Source organism: Bos taurus, chromosome 18 (assembly GCF_002263795.3).
Source record: "Bos taurus isolate L1 Dominette 01449 registration number 42190680 breed Hereford chromosome 18, ARS-UCD2.0, whole genome shotgun sequence".
In the NCBI taxonomy this organism is placed as follows: Eukaryota; Metazoa; Chordata; class Mammalia; order Artiodactyla; family Bovidae; genus Bos; species Bos taurus.
This window is the reverse complement of record NC_037345.1, coordinates 59,415,503-59,437,534: the sequence shown is the minus strand read 5'-3', so window position 1 is coordinate 59,437,534 and position 22,032 is coordinate 59,415,503. Positions and strand designations below refer to the sequence as shown.

General features: G+C 41.5%; 1 protein-coding gene across 1 annotated transcript; it reads left to right on the top strand.

The window, feature by feature from the left end:
- Positions 1-11,367: 11,367 nt before the first annotated feature.
- Positions 11,368-21,138, top strand: LOC101907570 (zinc finger protein 616-like). The gene is made up of 2 exons (XM_024979314.2): positions 11,368-11,857; positions 17,862-21,138. The coding sequence occupies exons 1-2, from the start codon at positions 11,821-11,823 to the stop codon at positions 18,737-18,739; spliced, it is 915 nt and encodes a 304-aa protein (XP_024835082.2). The 5' UTR covers positions 11,368-11,820; the 3' UTR covers positions 18,740-21,138.
- Positions 21,139-22,032: the final 894 nt, after the last annotated feature.

The following is a 22,032-nucleotide window of genomic DNA, read 5'->3' as shown; positions in this document are numbered from 1 at the left end:
AGGAATAAACATCTCAATCATGTATTTAGACTGTTTTTTTAAGACATAATTCTGTTTCACAGTTTAGTCTGTAGAATAGTGAAAATGTAACTTTTATACGCACCATGTGTGTATGCTAAGGCGCTATGGTTTTTCCAGTAGTTGTGTATGAATATGAGAGTTGGGTTATAAAGAAAGCTGAGCGCCAAAGAATTAATGCTTTTGGTTTTGGTTTTTTTTTTTTTTTTAATTTTATTTAATTTTTAAACTTTACAATATTGTAAACTGGAAATAGAATGCTTTTGAATTGTGTTGGAGAAGACTCTTGAGAGTCCCTTGGACTGCAAGGAGATCCAACCAGTCCATCCTAAAGGAGATCAGTCCTGGGTGTTCATTGGAAGGACTGATGCTGAAGCTGAAACTCCAATACTTTGGCCACCTCATGCAAAGAGTTATCTCATTTGAAAAGACTCTGGTGCTGGGAGGGACTAGGGGCAGGAGGAGAAGGGGACGACAAAGGATGAGATGGATGGATGGCATCACCGACTCGATGGACGTGAGTTTGAGTGAACTCCGGGAGTTGGTGATGGACAGGGAGGCCTGGCGTGCTGCAATTCATGGAGTCGCAAAGAGTCGGACTCGACTGACCTACTGAACTGAACTGACATAATTGGACAAGATTGTGGTTTCTGAGGTTTAGAAGATAAACATGAGTAAGAGATGAAACACTATAGAGTAACAATAATTTATTTTCTATTAGAAATCATATCATTTTAATGGAGGACTAAAAGAGAAACTCTTGGCAGAACTCTATTAGCCTTTGCCCTGCTTCATTCTGTACTCCAAGGCCAAATTTGCCTCTTACTCCAGGTGTTTCTTGACTTCCTACTTTTGCATTCCAGTCCCCTAAAATGAAAAGGACATCTTTTTTGGGTGTTAGTTCTAGAAGGTCTTGTAGGTCTTCATAGACCTGTTCAACTCCAGCTTCTTCAGCGTTTCTCTTGGGGCATAGACTTGGATTACCATGATATTAAATGGTTTGCCTTGGAAACGAACAGAGATCATTCTGTCGTTTTTGAGATAGCATCCAAGTACTGCATTTTGGACTCTTGTTGACTATGATGGCTATTCCATTTCTTCTAAGGGATTCCTGCCCACAGTAGTAGATATAATGGTCATCTGAGTTAAATTAACCCATTACAATCCATCTTAGTTTGCTGATTCCTTGAATGTCGACGTTCACTCTTGCCATCTCTTGTTTGACCACTTCCAATTTGCCTTGATTCATGAACCTAACATTCCAGCTTCCTATGCAATATTACTCTTTACAGCATTGAACCTTGCTTCTATCACCAGTCCCATCGACAACTGGGTGTTGTTTTTTCTTTGGCTCCATCCCTTCGTTCTTTCTGGAGTTATTTCTCCACTGATCTCCAGTAGCATATTGGGCACCTACCAACCTGGGGAGTTCATCTCTTAGTGTCCTATCTTTTTGCCTTTTCATACGATTCATGGGGTTCACAAGGCAAGAATACTGAAGTGGTTTGCCATTCCCTTCTCCAGTGGACCACATTCTGTCAGACCTCTCCACCATGACCCATCCGTCTTGGGTGGCCCCACAGAGCATGGCTTAGTTTCATTGAGTTAAACAAGGCTGTGGTCCATGTGATAACATTGGCTAGTTGTCTGTGATTGTGGTTTCAGTCTATCTGCCCTCTGATGCCCTCTCTTAGTGCCTACTGTCTTACTTGGGTTTCTCTTACCTTGGACGTGGGGTATCTCTTCACAGCTGCTCCAGCAAGGCACAGCCACTGCTCCTTACTTTGGACGTGGGGTAGCTCCTCTCAGCCACTGCCCCTGACCTTGGACATGGGGTAGCTCCTCTCAGCTGCCACCCCTGACCTTGGACGTGGGATAGCTCTTCTCAGCTGCCGCCCCTGATCTTGGATGTGAGGTAGCTCCTCTCGCCTGCCACCCCGGACCTTGGACATGGGGTAGCTCCTCTCAGCCGCCACCCCTGACCTTGGACATGGGGTAGCTCCTCTCAGCTGGCACCCCAACCTTCGACATAGAGTAGCTCCTCTCAGTCGGGCTTGTTAAAGGCCACAAAAAACAAGCTGAATTCTCAGTTAGTGGTACACTGGTGTGTGGCATTGTCAGATCCAGTAAGTGATAAAAGTGTTTAGCCTGTGAAGGCAGAAATAGAAAAACATCTATTTCTGCTTATTGACTATCCCAAAGCCTTTGACTGTGTGGATCACAATAAACTGTGGAAAATTCTAAAACGGATGGGAATACCAGACCACCTGGCCTGCCTCTTGAGAAACCTGTATGCAGATCAAGAAGCAACAGTGAGATCTGGACAGGAACAACAGACTGGTTCCAAATAGGAAAAGGAGTACGTCAAGGCTGTATATTGTCACCCTGCTTATTTAACTTATATGCAGAGTACATCATGAGAAATGCTGGGCTGGAGGAAGCACAAGCTGTAGTCAAGATTGCTGGGAGAAATATCAATAACCTCAGATATGCAGATGACACCACCCTTCTGGCAGAAAGTGAAGAGGAACTAAAAAGCCTCTTGATGAAAGTGAAAGAGCAGAGTGAAAAAGTTGGCTTAAAGCTCAACATTCAGAAAACGAAGATCATGGCATCCGGTCCCATCACTTCATGGGGAAACTGGAAATAGTGGCTGGCTTTATTTTTCTGGGCTCCAAAATCACTGCAGCTTGTGATTGCAGCCATGAAATTAAAAAATGCTTACTCCTTGGCAGGAAAGTTATGACCAACCTAGACAGCATATTAAAAAGCAGACATTACTTTGTCAACAAAGGTCTATGTCTAGTCAAGCCTATGGTTTTTCCAGTGGTTATGTATGGATGTGAGAGTAGGACTATAAAGAAAGCTGAAAAAAAAAGAAAGCTGAGCGCTGAAGAATTGATGCTTTTGAACTGTGGTGTTAAAGAAGACTCTTGAGAGTCCCTTGGATTGCAAGGAGATCCAACCAGTCCATCCTAAAGGAGATTAGTCCTGGGTGTTCATTGGACGGCCTGATGCTGAATCTGAAACTCCTATACTTTGGCCACCTTATGTGAAGAACTGACTTATTGCAAAAGACCCTGATGCTGGGAAAGATTGAGGGCAGGAGGACAAGGGGACAACAGAGGATGAGATGGTTGGATGGCATCACCAACTCAATGGGCATGGGTTTAGGTGGACTCTGGGAGTTGGTGATAGACACAGAGGCCTGTGCTGCGGTTCATGGGGTCTCAAAGTGTCGGATGTGACTGAGCGACTGAACTGAAAAGAGAAACTATTAGAAAGTTACCATAATCACAACTATATGAGAGGTTATGTCAATTAACAATGGAAAGACAGGACTTCTTTTGGTCCAGTGGTTAAGAATCCACCTTGCAATGCAGGGGACACAGGTTCTATCTCTGGTCAGGAAACTATGATCTCACATGCAGAGTAACTAAGCTTGAGTCCTGCAACTAGAGTGTCTGTACTGCAGCTAATACCCAACACAAATATATTAAAAAAAAAAAAAAAAGGAAAGAGATACTAAAAAATTACAGATATATCGCTAATGTGTAAAATTGCAGTAGTGTTTTGTATGTTTTTCTTGTATCCTGACACCTAATATGTTTACTAGAAATTCCTGTAAATCCTTTTGCCTTTCACATATTCCATTTCATTAAATTTCCTATTGATGTAACAAATCACCACCAACTGAGTGGATTAAAACAACAAATTTGTTCTCTTGCAGTTCTGGACGCCAGAATTGTAAAATGAACCCACAGCCCTGTGGTGCATCTGGATTCTCCAGGTCAGAATACTTTTCCTTGCCTTTCCTGTTTCTGCATGTTATTTTCTTCCTTTGACTCATTGTTTTCTTACTCTACATTTGAAGGCAGCAAGGTGGCATTAAAAAATTTTTTTTTAATATTTATTTTTTTGACCAGTTCTTGTTTTAAGCACGTGGAATCTTTAGTTGTAGCATTCAAGCTCTTAATTGTGTCATATATCTAGTTCCCTGACCAGGGATTGAACCAGGGTCCCCTATGTTGGGAGTGTGGAGTCCTAGCTACTGGACCACCAGGGGAGTCCCAAGGTATCTTAAAATCTCTTTACCTTCCATGACATCACCGGATTCAAGATGAATCTATCTCCATCTGTATTTTTCTTAGAAGGACCTTTGGAATGATATTTCATTTACCTGTTCATCCAATCTAATCTCCTGTGTGCAGATTATAACTAGATCACATTTGCAGACTGCCCTTGGACATTTAAAGTAGTACTCAACATGTTCTAGATAAGAGGATGTGGACAGTATTGGAGCAGGGGGGAGTGCATTATTCAGCCTACCACAGCCAGACTGTCTTCTCCTGATGGGTGTACAATTTTAACATCCTTTTCTCTCCATATAGCTTTTATCACTTTTTGTTAAAACATTGATTTGTATTTATTAATTTGGCGATGTTGGACTTCGGTTGTGGCACCTGAGATCTTCAGTCTTCCTTGTAGCATCTTTTCCTTGCAGCATGTGAAGTCTTAGTTGTGGCATGCGGAATCTAGTTCCCCGACCAGTGATCAAAACCAGACCCTCTGCATTGGGAGCACAGAGTCTTATCCACTGGTTGGACAACCAGGGAAGTCCTTAGAGCTTTTATTTACTTTACTCCCTTAATTTACTGGCTAGAATGTCTAAAACAATGTCAATAGCAGTGCTGAGAATGGACATATTGGTCTGCTTCCTAATCTCTGGGGAAAAGCATCCAGTCTTCCACCATTGAGTATGGTGTTTGATGTAAGTTTTTGCAGGTGTTCTTTCTTGAATTGAGGGAGGTTCCCACTCTTCTTTGTTTTCTGAAGTTTATATTATAAATGGTTGTTTACTTTTGTTAAATGCAGTTTCTGAATCAATTGACAAGACAGTTTGCTTTTCCTTCTTTTGTCTGTCAACAGTCTGGATGACATTGATTGAAATTCGAGATAGCCTTCTATCCCTCATTCTATACCCCCACTGGATCACGGCATACAATTATTTTTGTCTCTTGCTGATTTCTATTGCTAATATTTTGTTAACAATGTTTGCTTCTTCATGTGGGATTTAGTTGGTAGTTATATTTATCTTTTCTTTTCTTCTGAAAGCTTTGTCTCGTATTGTCTCACGGTAATACTGGCCTCATACATTGAGCTGGGACGTGTTCCCTCCTTTTCTTTGGTCTAAAAGAAATCATGTCAAGTTGCTGCTAAATCTTCTTTGTATGTTTGTTCAGTTAGTCAGTTCAGTCGCTCAGTCATGTCCGACTCTTTGCCACCCCATGGACTGCAGTACTCCAGGCTTCCCTGTCCATCACAAACTCCCGGAGCTTATTCAAAATCATGTCCATCGAGTTGGTGGTGCCATCCAACCATTTCATCCTCTGTTGTCCCCTTCTCCTCCCGCCTTCAGTCATTCCCAGCATCAGGGTCTTTTCCAATGAGGCAATGCTTTGCATCAGGTGGCCAAGGTATTGGAGTTTCAGCTTTAGCATCAGTCCTCCCAATGAATATTCAGGACTGATTTCCTTTAGGATAGACTGGTTGGATCTTCTTGCAGTCCAAAGGACTCTCAAGAGTCTCCTCCAATGAAACAGTTCAATTCTTTGTCTCTCAGCTTTTTTTATAGTTCAACTCTCACATCCATACATGACTACTGAAAAACCAAAGCTTTGACTAGATGGGCCTTTGTTGGCAAAGTAATGTCTCTGCTTTTTAATATGCTGTCTAGGTTGGTCATAAGTTTGCTTCCAAGGAGCAAGCGTCTTTTAATTTCATGGCTGCAGTCACCATCTGCAGTGATTTTGGAGCCCAAAAAGGTAAAGTTTGTCACCATTTCCATTGTTTCCCCATCTATTTCCCATGAAGAGTGATGGGACCGGATGACATGATCTTCGTTTTCTGAACTTTGAGTTTTAAGCCAGCCTTTTCACTCTCCTCTTTCACTTTCATCAAGAGGCTCTTTAGTTTTTCTTCACTTTCTACCATAAGGCTGGTGTCATCTGCATATGTGAGGTTATTGATATTTCTCCCAGCAATCTTAATTCCAGCTGGTGCTTCATCCAACCCGGCATTTGGCATGATGTACTCTGCATATAAGTTAAATAAGTAGGGTGACAATACACAGCCTTGATGTACTCCTTTTCCTATTTGGAACTAGTCTTTTGTTCCATGTCTGGTTCTAACTTGCTTCTTGACCTGCATACAGATTTCTCAGGTGGCAGGTCAGGTGGTCTGGTATTCCCATCTCTTTATGAATTTTCCACAGTCTGTTGTGATCCACACAGTCAAAGGCTTTGGCGTAGTCAATAAAGCAGCAGTAGATGTTTTCTGGAATGCTTGCTTTTTTGATGATCCAGCAGATGTTGGCCATTTGATCTCTGGTTCCTCTGCCTTTTCTAAATCCAGCTTGAACATCTGGAAGTGGAAATTACTCCCATATCTAAAGTAACATTATTATAATCACTGATCACATATTGAGTTATACACTTGATCAACTGCTTGAAGTCCAGTCATCATTATTTTTGTTGGAGGCTCACACACTTGGTTTGGAGATGACAATGGCAACCCACTCCAGTATTCTTGCCTGGAGAATCCCAGGGACAGAGGAGCCTAGTGGGCTGCCGTCTATGAGGTCACACAGAACTGGACACAACTGAAGCAACTTAGCAGCAGCAGCAGCAGTGACTGAAGGAACTGAGAAAAAGAGCGAGCTGAAAGGAAGCATAGCCATTTGGGAGTGCCAGAGAGTTGGGAGGGAGGGAAGGCAGAGATGGAAGAAGAAAAGCAGAAATATAAGGAGATTGAGGATCACCAGGGAGGTTGGAGAGAAAGCAACTTGAAGGCAAACAGTTGGCAAAGAGAGGCGGAATGGGAGGCGGGGAAGAAGTAGAGAGGAGGACGGGCACAGCAGGAGAGCAGAGAAAGGGAGACATAGAAAGAAGTAGGGAAACAGATCAGCCAAATGGAGTGGAAACCGCTAGTGTGCAGGTGATGGTGGGGGCTAGATCCAGAAGAGTGCTGAATCAGTTGGGTAATAATTATTAAGTCGTTATACATTAATTTTTGGCTTTAAAATCTAATGCAAATCTTGTTTCTTTAAATTATACAAATAAGAATGAGAATTGCAAAACTTCTGTCTGTGAGGCATGTGTATTTTGTAATTATTTGTATTAAAAGAGCATGCATGTGTAGAGCCTGTTGAGGTGGGGGCTGCGGCAGTTACTTGATTCTCTCAGGTGTGGGTCACCCCCTTCCCTATTCCTGGTGAGGAGTAGAGGTTATGTGAGAGAAGAAATGGGGCAAGAACTGACTGACTCTTACTACATGATGCCTTTTCAAGGAACTTTAAACATGTTCTTTGTGATGGTTTTGCTTTCGGCTTTCTGATTTCTTTACATTTAATTATTTTTGTAGTTTGGGATAAAGATTTGTTCGTTCACTTGCGACTTTCTTGTAAACAATTGTGGAGATTTGTCTCACTTGGGACAGCTTGGATAAATGTAGAGAATATTATAGTAAGTGAATTAAGACAGACAGGGAAAGACTGGTATTATATGTCCTTCCATTATATGGAATGTAAAAAAAAATGAGACTCACTAGTACCAGAGGGTAGGATGGTGGTCATCTGGGGCTGGGAGGTGGGGAAGATGGGGAGATGTTGGACAAAAGGTACAGACTTTCAGTTGTGAAATGAGTGCGTCCTGGGGAAGTATGTGCAGCATGCTGACCATAGTTAATCCTGTTCTGTTACTGCCTGCTGGGAATTTGTCAGGAGAGTACCTTGTCAGTGTTGTCACCACACACAGAACATGGGAATTTGGAGGTGATGTATGTGTTGGTTCGTGGATTGTGATAAATGTTTCACAGTGTACACATGTGTCACATGCTCACAGGGTGTATGGTGTGTATACACATACTCCTTTGGTTAGTCGGTTCTCCCCCATCAGACATGCTCCTGAGGATCTCGTGTGGGGCCTCGCCCCAGGAATGTGCACAGAGCCACAGATGATTCCGATCTGGATCCTGCATTGTGCACCAGGGCTCCTAGCCTCCACTTCTGAGACTGAGGTAGGGCCCTGGGGCAGGGGAGGGCGCTCTGCTGCGAGTGGGGCTGGACCAGGGCCTGCTGTGTGACATGAAGGGTATCATGGGGTCAGCAGAGGTGCCCCCTGCTGCTGTGTGCATGAGGCCTCAGCAGGAGGGGAGTGTGGCCAAGGAAAGTGTGGGAAAGGCCCCTGTTGGTCTCTCTGCGGCACTTGACTGTCCTGAGTCCCTCCTGAGACAGTGGCCACAGAGGACAGTCTGTTCCACAGGGTGAGGGCTTCCCTGTGTGTGTGGTTGGGACTCAGGAAAGGGAGGTGTTGACTCTAAGCCTTAAGCAGCATGTTTTCAACTTTCATGGTAGAACTGTGAAGACTCATGGACGAAGAGGCCCAGAAGAAGAAAGAATAGGAGTCAGGCATGGCTCTTTCTCAGGTAGTGTCATATTCTCAGTGGATTCTCATACTGCCTTCCTGAAATGCCCTTCTCAGGATTGCTAATCATGTCTGACTCTTGAGTGTCCTGTCTGACTCCTGTACACGCACACTCACCCGGGGGCCTTCCTTCAGGGCCTGTCGTCTCCACTTAGATCCCGTCTCCCCATGACCCGGTGATGCGAAGCTTGTGACGAGGCTCCCCTGAGCACCATCCTGGGCAGGGCTTTTCACACACGAGTTGGAGATGGAGTCTCAGTGCTGTTGGGCAGCAGGGACTGTTTAGGGCCCATCTGGATGTGCTGTCTGCCCTCTGTCAACCAGGGTAAAGAAGCTGTACGTGGACCTCAGGTATTAACACATACAGGACACAGTAAAATCTGCAAAAGAGGCCAATGAGTGCAAATCAGTTCTCACTTTTTATAGTACATTTAAAACTAAATGAGCACCTCCTTGAAAACTTAAGTGTTTGGGAATGGAATGGAACGTTCATAAAGAGATGTCAGGGCTAGGGAGTGTTTCATTACACCATCTAATTTAAACTGTGAAATCAGGCTTACTAAGATTTTTTTCTTTCTTTTTTGACCACATGATGCATTCTCCAGGGTCTTAGTTTGCTGAGTAGGGATCGAACCTGAAACCCTGCAGTGGAAGTGAGGGATCTTAACCACTGGACCATGAGGGAATTCTCCAACTTTTCTAATCTTGATTCAGTATTTTCCTAATGAAATAAAATAATAAATTTTGGATTTTGTTAATATTAAAATTAAATATACCTAAAATTAATGATAAAAATCACATTATGATTTTTAAAATATATTTATTTCCTACACTGTATCTTTATTGCTTCAGTGTCTTTTCCCTAGTTCTGACAAGTGGTGGCCACTCTCTGGTACAGTGCACACACTTCTCATTGTGGTGGCTTCTCTTGTCTTGCAGCCCAGGCTCTAGAGCCCGCTGGCTTCAGTCGTTTCACTTCCTGGGCTCTAGATCTCTGGCTCAGGAATTGAGACTCACGGGCTTAGTTGCCCCTCAGCATGTGGGATCTCAGACCAGGCAACAACCCACACTTCTTGTATTGTCCAGTGGGTTCTTTACCACTTACCTGTAGGGAGGGCCACATATTTTTAAATACAGGTATTTTATAAAGATTGGAAGAAATCTTCTGTATGTTATTTTCTGCTTGTGTTACTTTTTATTTTTTTTGAACTAGAGTAAGATAATGTTGAGGACTTCCTGGTAGTACAGTAACTACCAATGTGCCTGCCAATATAGGATGCACAGGTTCCATCCTAGGTCCAGGAAGATGCCTCAGAGCAACTAAGCCCATGGGCCACAACTACTGAGCCTGTGCTATAGAGCCCGGGAGCCCCCACACTCTAGAGTGTGTGCTCCAAAACAAGAGAAGTCACTGCAATGAGAAGCCCCTGCACTGCAGCTGTAACTAGAGAAAGCCCACTCACAGCAACGAAGACCCAACATAAGCAAAATAAATACGCTTTGAAAAAGAAATAGAATGTTGACATAGTTACTGAATGAAGAAGTAAAATGAAAGAAGAAAATGGGAACCCACTCCAATATTCTTGCCTGGAGAATTCCATGGATAGAGCAGCTGGCGGGGCTGCCATCAGGGGGGTTGCAAAGAGTCTGGCATGAGTAAGCAGGTAAACAACAACTTCTGCCCACAGCAGATTGAGCTCTGAAAAACAGATCTAAGCGTCTAACTTTCCTCTTGCTGATTCTTCAGTGACTTCCTGTAGCTTTTGGAATCAAGTCCTAAATCCATAGATTTTGCATAAATTAGCCTCTGCCTGGCATCACCCCATATACATTTGCTGTGTGCCAGTCATACTGGCTGATTTTCTGTTCAGTAAATATCTTCCTGCCTCAGAGCCGGCACTCAGGCTTTTCTCTCTGCTTGCAACACTCTTCCATTTCCCGCCTTACCAATCCTACGTGTTTCTTCCCCACAGAGACCTTGTCTGATTTCTCAGTGTAGATTAAGATTTTCTGTTTTATCTTGTCCTAGCACCAGGCCTGTGTCAGAGCACTTATTTCAGTAGTAACATTAAAATTGTGGATGAAATTGTCTGGCTGGCTGCTAGATGATGATATTGGCTGGCTGGCTGCTAGATTGTAAGCTCCATCATGTTTACTGCTGTATTTCAAGTTTGAGGCTCAAAGCTGATGCAGAATAAATTTTGATAGAAGGAAAAAAAAAATAAAGACAACTCTTTTTGTTTCAATCAATTGTGTGTTTACACATGCATGCATGAATGCATGGATATGTAACTCCATGGTTTTATTACAAAAACACCATCTCATAAATAATGGTGTATGCTTTGTAGCAGTTTCAGTTGTATCTTAAGTGTATTTCATGGCGTTAAGTTCTTTCTACATCATCACACGAATGATGTAAATTGTAGTAAGATTATTGACATTGTGTGGGTTGCCATGGAGAGGGTGTGACCCTGTATCATGACCATTTATGCTGTTCTATTGTATTTCGGCTTCCTTGAGCTTGTTTCAGGTGTCTCAGGGAACTCTCTGTGGATGCTCTTTCCTTCTCAGGTAGTTAACTGGTTGATTCTTTGGGTTCAGTTGTCTCTCCCTACCACCTGAGCTCAGGTGCTGTAGCCTCATTTCTTAACTGTTTGATCTGAGCGATTTCTTAGAGTGACAGAGTTTTCTCCCCAGTAAGGTGGACACAGATCTTTCTCTAACGTGCTGTTATGTTGATGACAAGTTCATCCGTGTGAAGTCTTTAGAGTAATGCTTAGTGTGTAGGATGTGCTGAAACACCTGTCGTCAGTGTGATGATGTTGTCATCATCACAATGTGTGTTCTTTTAAAGTCACTGTGGACTTTGTCATCTCTGAAGACACCAGTGTTGCTGTAACTCGTCTAGATAGTGACACTATGTCACTCACTGTGTTGAATGTAACACTTCTGCGTAGACAACCCAGTGCTGGTTTTAATTTGTGTATTTTTCATGTATTTTCCACATACATGACAAATTCATGTTGATTGCAGGATATCATAATCTTAGGAAAAAAGAGGAAATTATAAATTATATTAGAGAGCAACAGTTGGCTTCAAGCAGCTTTTAATGGATCTATCAGAATATTACTTCAACTGAATTGAGCTTTACCCCTCTCACCTCTTCTCATTTTGTGTGAAACTAAGAATCATCATCAGGGCCCGTTGGTGAAATGTGTTTTCATTTCAGGCACAGTTGAGCTTCAAGGATGTGTTCATAGATTTCACTCCTGAGGAGTGGGAATGCCTTGACCCTGCCCAGAGGTCTTTGTACAAGGATATGATGGTGGAGACCCTCAGGAACCTGCTGTCTGTGGGTGAGGATCATTTCCCTCCAGCATGGGGATCTGCCCTGGGGTACCTCTGCATGTTCCCTCTTTACCTTTAGAGATCCCCTGTTTTTGTTAACTAAGCTCAAAACATTGCTGACTCATACATGTAAAGCTTCCTGATTGGCATCAGAAGGTTAAACTTGTCTTTCCTTCAGGTAACCTGCCCAATGTGTGATATACAAGGAGTTTCTCCACAGCGCGAGTGTTTATAAAGCTGATTTCAAACTTTGAAATATCCAGTTGCCTGTTTTCTAGCCCTGTGTTCTTGGTTCAGTAGTTCTTAGATAGGAACTAGATACCTGCTGCATGTTGTACTGTATATTATACTGTTCCCTGTGCATTGAGAAGGAGGCAGATCATAAATTCATTTGAAAAGTATTTTTCTGTCGGTTTATAATGTCCTCACTCCTTGGCTGACAAAAGAGCTGGATTCTACACCTGCCAATGCAGGAGACACGGGTTGGATCCTTGGTCTGGGAAGATCCACACATCACAGAGCAGCTACGCCTCTGTGCCTCAACTACGAGCCAGCACTCTAGAGCCTGGAAGCTGCAACTACTGAAGCCCGTGCACCCAGGAGAAGCCGCAGCAAGTGAGGAGCACGAGCACTGCAACTGGAGCGTAGCCCCTACTTGCTGAACTTGGGGAAAAGGCCAAGCAGCAACGAACACTCACCCGAGCCAAAGAAATGAATACACCAATGTATTAAAAATGACAGATATGTTTATTAAAAAAAAGAGAGACAGGTTAGATTCTGGAAGAAGCCACAGTATGTGGCATTACTTCTGAGTAGGAATTTCTGTTTCTGATTTGAACATTATCTCCATTCTTGTGGCACAATAAAGAAGACCCCTGGATTGTGGAGAATGAGATGCTGATAGCAAACATCCAGATGAGTGGGAAAGTATCCACAGTACAATCACAGGTCAACTGTCACAAGGACAGAGAGGAAGCCACACCGTTCATGGTGTTTGGGAAACTCTCCAACTGGGAGAGTTCTGTGAGAAAACAGATGTTTAATGTTTGTGAACACTCACAGGATATTTTTCGTCTCCCTAATTTATGGCTCTGTTCTTTGACATGTGAAATGTACAGTACCCTCCAGTGGTGCTGTAGCACCCACAGAGATGAAGGCAAGGACTTTTTTTTTTTTTTTTGGCCTGTACTGGGTCTTTTGTGCTGTGTGGACTTTTGTCTATTTGAGATGAGAAAGGGCTACTCTCTAGTTGGGGGGAGCACGGTCACTCATTGTGGTGGCTTCTTTTGTTGTGAAGCACAGGCCCTAGGCACATGGGCTTGAGTAGTTCTACCATACAAGCTCAGTATCTGTGGTTCATCAACTTATTCTCTGTGACATGTGAGATCTTCCCAGAATAAGAATCGAACCCATGTCTCCTGCATTACTAAACAGATTCTTACCATGGAGCCACCAGGTTGTTAGCGAAATTAAATAAATAGTCTTGTTTAGGCTTCAAGACAAAGCAGTGCATTCTTCTGACCTTGCTTCTAACCTGCATGGAAACTGCCCTGAGTGTGAATGTCTGACTGTCTCCTGTGAATGCCAGGCTTGCAGCACCATAGATAAGTTAGGGGACAAATCGTGAATTGTTCAGCCTTTGCAGGGGCCCTTGCCAACCAAGGCCCAGGCTTAGCACCATCCAAGTTGGCTCCTGGATCCTCCTCTCTGCCTACCGTGAGGTAAATAAAGGTAACTTAAAACTGTCTAAAGAGAAGTTACAACTGCGGAAAGAACCACGCGATTTGTGAGGATGATCACCCATATTACAATGTCACATTATATTTTGGTTGATCAAATCTTCACTTTTTAAGTCGACTCTCTTTAGTCAGCCCACAGCTCCAATAGTGTCCCCTACTGCATTTCTCTCTCCATTCTTTGTCCTGTTGTGGCCTTACACCCCTCCCAACCCCTCTGTCTCTTCTCCATCAGCTGGTCCCCTTCTAACTGCCCCAGTCTCTGAGCGGGGAGGGGGAGCTCAGGTTCCCCCACTCTAGCAAGTTTGTTTACCCCTTTAGATTCTTCTGATTAAAGACCCCCATCTCCCTGGAGGGACGTTCCAAGATTTTTATCAGTCCTTCTGACCCTGTTATCACAGTCAATTTGAGCACTATTTGATCTGTATTTTAGCTGAAAAGCTATTACTATGGAAAGGAAGGATAACTTGTTTGATACAGCATGGCCGTGATACTGTTTAGACTCTGGAGAAAACTGGTTAAGATGATTTTTTTTTCTTTGAAAGTGAAAAACCGTTTTTTTTAAATGTAGAATTAAAACCAGCAAGCTTGTTAAAAAGGCATGCCAAAAAAAAAGCTTAAGGTTAACCTTTGCCAGGGCTTCCCAGATGACTCTAGTGGTAAAGAACCTGCCAGCCCCTGGGGGAGACACAGGAGATGTGGATTTGACCCCTGGGTAGGGAAGATCCCCTGGAGGAGTGAGTGGCAACCCACTCCAGTATTTTTGCCTGGAGAGTCCCATCATGGACAGAGGAGCCTGGTGGGCTAGAGTCCATAGGGTTGCAGGGGGTTGGATAGGACTGAAGTAGCCCTGCATAGCATGCAACCTACGCCATGTCCTTGAAGTACGTAACCCATTTTCCCAGGGATTTCAGTCTTGGGTAAATTAGAATTTTAAACCATGGGGCGAGGGGTGGGAAGAAAAAGGTGAAAGAGACATTTTAAATCTCAAGCAGGAAATTATGAGAGCTCTCATGTCTGTCCATCTGCATTTATGTTTGTCTCAGCATGTGTCTTTGTTTTTAGATAATATTGCTGAGGTTAATTTGTAAATGAGCTCTAATTCAATTGTTTGTTAAAAAAATAAAAAAAGTAAGCACTTACAAATCAAAAAATTACAAGAGAAGTTAACCTAAATGAATTTCAGGTTCGTGTGAACTGGGAAATATTCAGTATTAAATATCTAGTATTAATGTTTGTTTGCTAATCTAATTAAGACATGTTTTGCATTCTGAACATTGTCTAATACTTTTATTGTACCTAGGTTTAATGTTAAGTAAGTTTGTCAACACTTAAAGTAACTCGAGTGAAGAAACTTTTAAAGAAAGAATGCAAATGCGATTGGAGCTTTTAGATAAACTCTGTTAGGAATGATTATACTTAGAAATGTCTGTCTAAAATAATCTCTCCAGATTTGAATAACCTGAATTTCTAGGGTTGTGCTAAACTAAGTGATGAAAGTTCGTTGAATATCTAGGTCATTTCTAAATAAAATAAGATTCTGAAATACAGATTATTGAAAACTCATTTCCTTTTACAGACAAACTAAAGAGATTTGGGCCTATTAATGAATACATTTGGTGCCACCCTGAGATGTTCTCTATAAGAAAGCAAATATTCTTAGACATTATCACTGGTATTTATGTTCACCAGTCTACAAAATGCTAATATAACGGACAGCTCATGGTTGCTTAAGGAAAGTAAGATGTGTGTTTTTAGAAAGAAAGGTATGAGGAATGTGGGCCAATCACCTTGCTTTGTCCCTCCTGGTTAATTTGTCTCAGGACCCTCCCCTTGGGTACACAGGCACACCCTGGATCTTGAAGTAAAGGCTTCTCAGAGGAGCAAAACTCATTATGGCCTGGACTGATCCTCTCACTTTTGACTCCAAGGCACCTTTCTGCACTTGTGTACTGTCTCCTTCATCAGACAGGGTTTTTTCCTTTCTTTGTCCTTGCCATGACTGTTCCCTTGAATTAAGAGACAAACTGCCTGTTTACCCTGTTTTTGTTGGCTGTAAATTCCTCAACCGGAGCCGACCTATCTCTTATCTCAGGGCATGCAAGAGGAGGGTAGCTGACTGTAGATGTCCAACCTGCAGGCCTTCCAACTCCTACCTCAAAATTACTTTTTATTAAGGAAAATGGAAAGTACTTCTGACCTACAGATGGCTGTTTCTAAATGAACAAAGTGATTTTTTTTTTAAAAGAGAGAGGTTTCATGGAAAGTGGACTCCAAGAAAAGAGGTCCCAAAAGGCAAGGTCTGTATATGTTCTGCAACAATCTGTCATTTGACTCCTGTCAATTTTGTTGCTTGACTTTGGGTAGCATGTGATGAGCTATTTCAAAGGGACTTACTTGCCCTTGTCCCCCTCCTGTGGTAATTAGTGCTGTTAGGGGGCATAGACTCTTGCGTGTTTTATAGAAAAAATTAGGTTATTACTATTATTATTTTTTTGCTGTGCCACATGCAGTCTGGCTCTTAGTTCCCCATTCATGGATGGAATCTGTGCCCCCTACAGTGGAAGCACATGGTCCTAACTACTGGACCACAGGGAGTTTGCCTTAAAGGTTACTTTTGCCTAAAAGATATATTTACTTCCTGTCATGCTTATTGTGACATGTCTCTCTGTCTACATTACATCTTGTATGTTGTTATTTTACATTTCGTTCCCAGAGAGTTGTCTCTGACTCTAGTTAACTAGGTTTTCCAATCACATTCCTTTATCTTCATAACAGTATGTTAAAATTTTATTTAAAATTTGTTTTTGGCTGCATTGGGTCTTTGTTGCTTCAGGGTCTTTTCTCTGCTTGCAGCGAGCAAGGGCTACCCTCTAGTTACGGTGCATGGACTTCTCATTCTAGTGGATTCTCTTGTTGCAATGCGTGGTCTCTGTGTGTTTGCGCAGAAGTTGTGACTCCCCAGCTCTAGAGCACAGAATCATCACGTGTGGCCTACAGGCTTAGTTGTTCTCAAGCATGTGGGAATTTCCCAGATCAGGGATCAAACCTGTGTGCCCTGCACTAGCAGGTGGATTCTTTACCTCTGAGACACAAGGGAAGCCCCAAAGCTTGTTCCTTTACATATATCTTGGAGCCAATGAACTGGGTGAGTTTAGGTTACTGTGTAGATAGGGAGTTGATGTATTGAATGATTATTGTGTAAGCAGAGAATGTTTCGCTCATTTTTTGTTTTTTAAAAATGACGGTCTTTTTGTATTACACAATAGAACTGACATGAACCACTCATTAATGTCATAAAATGCCTATATGTCTATCTACTGATAGATTTCTAACAGGTATTTAGAAAAGTGTTTATTTTTTTATTTTTTAAATTATTTTAGGGAATTCCCTGACAGTCCAGTAGATAGGATTCAGGAGTTTCACTGCAGCGAGCATGGATTTAATCCATGGTCAGGGAACCAAGATCTCATAAGCCACATGGTCCAGCAAATATATATATATATAGTTTACAGAATTCTTTATTTTCTCAATGCCATATTTGTTGAACAGTTACTAACTGCCATTTATTTTTTACATTATTCATTAGAATGCTTCTTTTGCATTATTTACCATTCCAATGCATTGCCTGTTTGATGCTTGTTTGCTCAGTTGCTCAGTCCTGTGTGTCTCTTTGTGATCTCATGAACTGTAGCCCACCAAGCTTTCCTATCCATGGAATTTTTTTAAGGCAAGAATAGTGCACTGCGTTGTGATTTCCTGCTCCAGGGGATCTTTTCTTCCCAGGGATTGTATCCCCCTGTGCCGTGTCTTCTGCACTGGCAGGCAGTTTCTTTACCACTGAGTCACCTCTATAGTCCTGTATGTTCTTTACCTTTTAAATATGTACAAGTATGCAAAAAGTGTGTACAATATACCATTAGTGTCTCCTCAATTATGAGACAGCAGTGTGTTTAGTACAAAGTAGGATGAGCTTTGAGGTCATGGTGGGAAAATAAGTTTTCTTTGTGAACTGACATGAGTTTGCATAAAATGAATGTTTTCTGATTGTGTTTGAAACTACACTACCCTAAAGTTAATTTGAATTACCTATGGTCACTCTTAATAAAGAGTTCTATTCCTTTAGTGTTCTATAGTTTTAAGATCATCATTGCGAAGATTTGTAATTCTGTTCAGGATGGATATGACTTTTGGCATAATATTGTGTGTTTGACAAGAAATAATTTATTTATGAATTGTAACTAATAGAATACCTGTGGTTCTTTATGTCTTGTAGATATGTCTCATATACATATGACCAAGAAATTACAGACAAAAGCAAGCAGTGGTAAAGGGGAAATTTTTCAACGAGTGATGTTTGGAAGAGCTGAAAGCCCTGAAATCAAAGATTTTCGCCTCAGGAAGATCCAGGATTTTCTGTGGACAGATGACGAAAGAAATGACAAAGGATTGTCTACATCCCATAACAAAACCTCACTGATGGAAGAGATCATCATAGTAGAAGTGATGCAGGAAATAGACCTTTTGAAAGGCACGGATCAACCTCAGGATGAACTGCAGATGGTACAGTGTGAAGGGATAATTTTTGAATGTAGTCAAGTTGTGACAAACGTCAGTGCCTCAGGTTTATTGGCTCAGAGAACTTGTAATGTCTGCAAAGGCTTTTCTCATAAACATGAGAATGCTGCTATGCACCCTTCAGAACTGTTACCAGACCATGAACCACAAAAGAAAAGACCTGGCAAATGTAATGAGTGTGACATAACCTTTCTTCAGGACTCAGAACTCACTAGACATCAAAGAATCCATACAGGAGGAAAACCATATAAATGCGACATGTGTGACAAGGCTTTTAATCAAACTACAAAACTTGCAATGCATTGGAGAATTCATACTGGAGAGAAACCACATAAATGTGATGTATGTGGCAAGGCCTTTAATCAAGCTGCAAAAATTGTAATTCATTGGAGATACCATATGAGAGAAAAACCATATAAATGTGATGTATGTGGCAAGGCCTTTAGTCAAACTTCAAACCTTGCAGTTCATCAGAGAATCATACTGAAAAGAAGCCATACAAATGCAATGTATGTGATAAGGCGTTTAGTCATACTGCAAACCTTACTGTTCATCAGAGACTTCATACTGGATTGAAAGCATATAAATGTGATATATGTGGCATGGACTTTAATGAAGCTGCAAAGCTTGCAGTTCATCAGAGATTCCATACAGGAGAGAAACCACATAAATATCATATTTGTGGCAGAGCCTTTAGTCAAACTGCAAAGCTTGCAGTTCATTGGCGAATTCATACTGGAGAGAAACCATATAAATGTAATGTGTGTGGCAAGGCATTTAGTCATACTGGAAACCTTTCTGTTCATCGGAGAGTTCATACTGGAGAGAAAACATATAAATGTGATGTGTGTGGCAAGGCATTTAGTCGTACTGGAAACTTTTCTGTTCATTGGAGAGTTCATACTAGAGAGAAACCATGTAATTGTGGTATATGTGCCAAGGCTTTCAGTGTAAGTTCAAGCCTTGCTGTTCATCAGAGAGTTCATACTGGAGAGAAACCATATAAATGTGATGTATGTGGCAAGGCCTTTAATCAGAGTGCAAAACTTGGACTTCATCGGAGAATTCATACTGGAGAGAAACCTTATAAATGATGTGTGTGGCAAGGCATTTAGTCATACTGGAAACCTTACTGTTCATCGGAGACTTCATACTGGAGAGAAACCATAGAAATGTAATATATGTGGCAAGGCTTTCAGAGTAAGTTCAAACCTTGCTGTTCATCGGAGTGTTCATACTGGAGAGAAACCATACAAATGTGATGTGTGTGGCAAGGCCTTTAGTCAAACTACAGGCCTTGCAGTTCATCAGATAATTCGTACTGGAGAGAAACCATATAAATGTGATGTATGTGGCAAGGCCTTTAATCAAACTACAAGACAAGACTTGAACTTCATCAGAGAATTCATACTGGAGAGAAACCACATAAATGTGATGTGTGTGGCAAGGTGTTTAGTCATACTGGAAACCTTGCTGTTCATCAGAGTTGATACTGGAGAGAAACCATATAAATGAGGTATATGTGGCAGGGCTTTCAGTGTGAATGCAAACCTTGCAGTTCATCAGAGAATTCATACTGGAGAGAACCTTACAAATATAAAAATTTTGACAAACCATTTAGGCACAGTCATCCATAACTCATCATCAGGCAGTTCAGACAGGAGAGAAACCATATAAATATGATATATATGGCCAGTGCTTTATTTGAAATGATGAACTTAGAAACCATCAGAGAATTCACACTAGAGAGAAACATTAGAAATGTGACAGTTGTGAGAAACATTTTAGTGCAAATGTCGTGAGTGTGACAAAGCCTTTAGTCAGTGTTCAGGCCGTATAATTCAGAGAATTCATACTGTATAGAAAAGATACAAGTAAAATGAATGTGGCAGTTTCTAGTGCATGTTCAGCATGAAATGCCCATTAGGCAGTTCATACAGGAGAGAAACCACATAAATGTTATTTATGTGGCAAACCCTTCAATCACAAGGAATGACGTTGCAGATCATCTGAGAATCCATACGACAGTGAAAACTTAGACATGTAGAGAATGTGGTAAAATATATCAACTTTTTGACCCTCAGAAAATTCAAACTGGAGGAAAACTACACAAATGTGTTAGGTGTGGGAAAGCTTTGATTCTGTGTTCAGGCCTAACTCACCATCACTTAATTTTTTATTTTTTTTCAATATTGTGATGGTTTTTGCTGTACATTATCATGAATAGGCCATAGGCGTACATATGTCCCCTCCCTCCTGAACCCACCTCTCTCACCACCGTATTCCTGCAGATTATCCGAGAGCACTCGCTCTTACATCAAACTCCCACTGGCTCTTTTACATATGGTACTATATATGTTTCAGTGCTAATCTCTTAAATCCTGCCATCCTATTTCTTTTGTTTTTTTCAATAGTTTTTCCTTAGCATTACTCTTTCTATCCATATGTTATGACCCAGATTTAATGTTTAATTTACATTTTTTTCCTGCCTTACACTAACAAATACATAAGTCAGTGGGTTATTTTGAGACTTTTGTAACATTAAAATGCACGTAGACAATGACAGGGAACATAGTAGGTGCCCTGTAAATGTAAAGAAAGACAGTTCCTTTAGCACATGAGTTCAGTCAGATAATACACATAGAAAGATTCATAAATAGTGCCAAGTTGATAATTTTGGTGAAAATAAATTCTAATGTCTTCTTAAGACTTTATATTTTACAATGTGCCTTGCTGTCCGCAACTGACAGATCTTTCAGAAACAGACAACAAAGAAATGAGAGAAAATATATTACAACTTTTCAACAAGAAGTAAATTGCTAATTACCATGAAGTGATCATATAGTAATCTGACATTCCATTACATTGAAGTACTGACTTAAGTATTATATATTATGATGTAAACAAGTTTTTCTTATACAAATATTTGACGCTTTGTCATCATAAGCATGGAACAGAAACTTTTATAAAGAAGAGTTCATTCCTCATTAAAAGTTTTTTTCTCTCTTTAATAATCTTTAAAATTTATTTTTGCTATGCTAAGTCTTCATTGTGCTGGGTTCTTTCTCTTTTTGCAGCAATCGGGCTATGAATTCTCCACAGAAACTTGGCTGGGGTATGTTTGGAGACTGGCGTTTTGATGCTTCTTTTGGTCAGTCCAGAGGACTCAGTCTTTTTTTTTTGGCTGTGCTGAGCCTCTTTTTGCTGCATGTGGGCTTTCTCTAGTTGTAGCAAGGAGAAGCAACTTTCTAGTTTCTTGTGTGCAGGCTTCTCTTTGCTGTGGCTACTGTTTGTTGTTGCAGAGCACAGGCTGTAGAGCACAGGCGCAGTACTTGTGTTGCACGGGCTTAGTTGCTCCGAGGCACGTGGTATCCTCCCAGATCAGGGATCAAACCCGGGTCCTATGCATTGGGAGGTGGATTATTTACCACTAGACCACCAGGGAAGTTCTACTCAGTGTCTTTTAACTGGGTGCTATGCATGTTAAAACACTGCCAAACAAAATTGGGGTCATCAAACAATAACCTGAAAACCAGGAGAGACTCCCCCAAACTTCTCTGGACTTGCTGAAGAGGTGGATGGACCCAAGAGACCCTTCCTGAAATACCAAGGCCAGAATGTCCAAAGCACAGTATGGTGCCTGCTTTTCTCAATCCTGCTTTGCCCTCAGGGTGCCCTTTCGCTGGGTCACTGCAGTGACTAATAAGCTTGATCCTTGAAGAAGTGGAATGTCGAGACATTTTTCTCCTTAGAAGTGTTAGTATGAAGTAGCCCTTTCTAAGAGTTGTGTGTTTCACATTCTAGCTTGTCATCCCTACATACAGCCAGTTCTTGTTTACTTAAACTGCTTAAATTCTAATTGCAGGAAT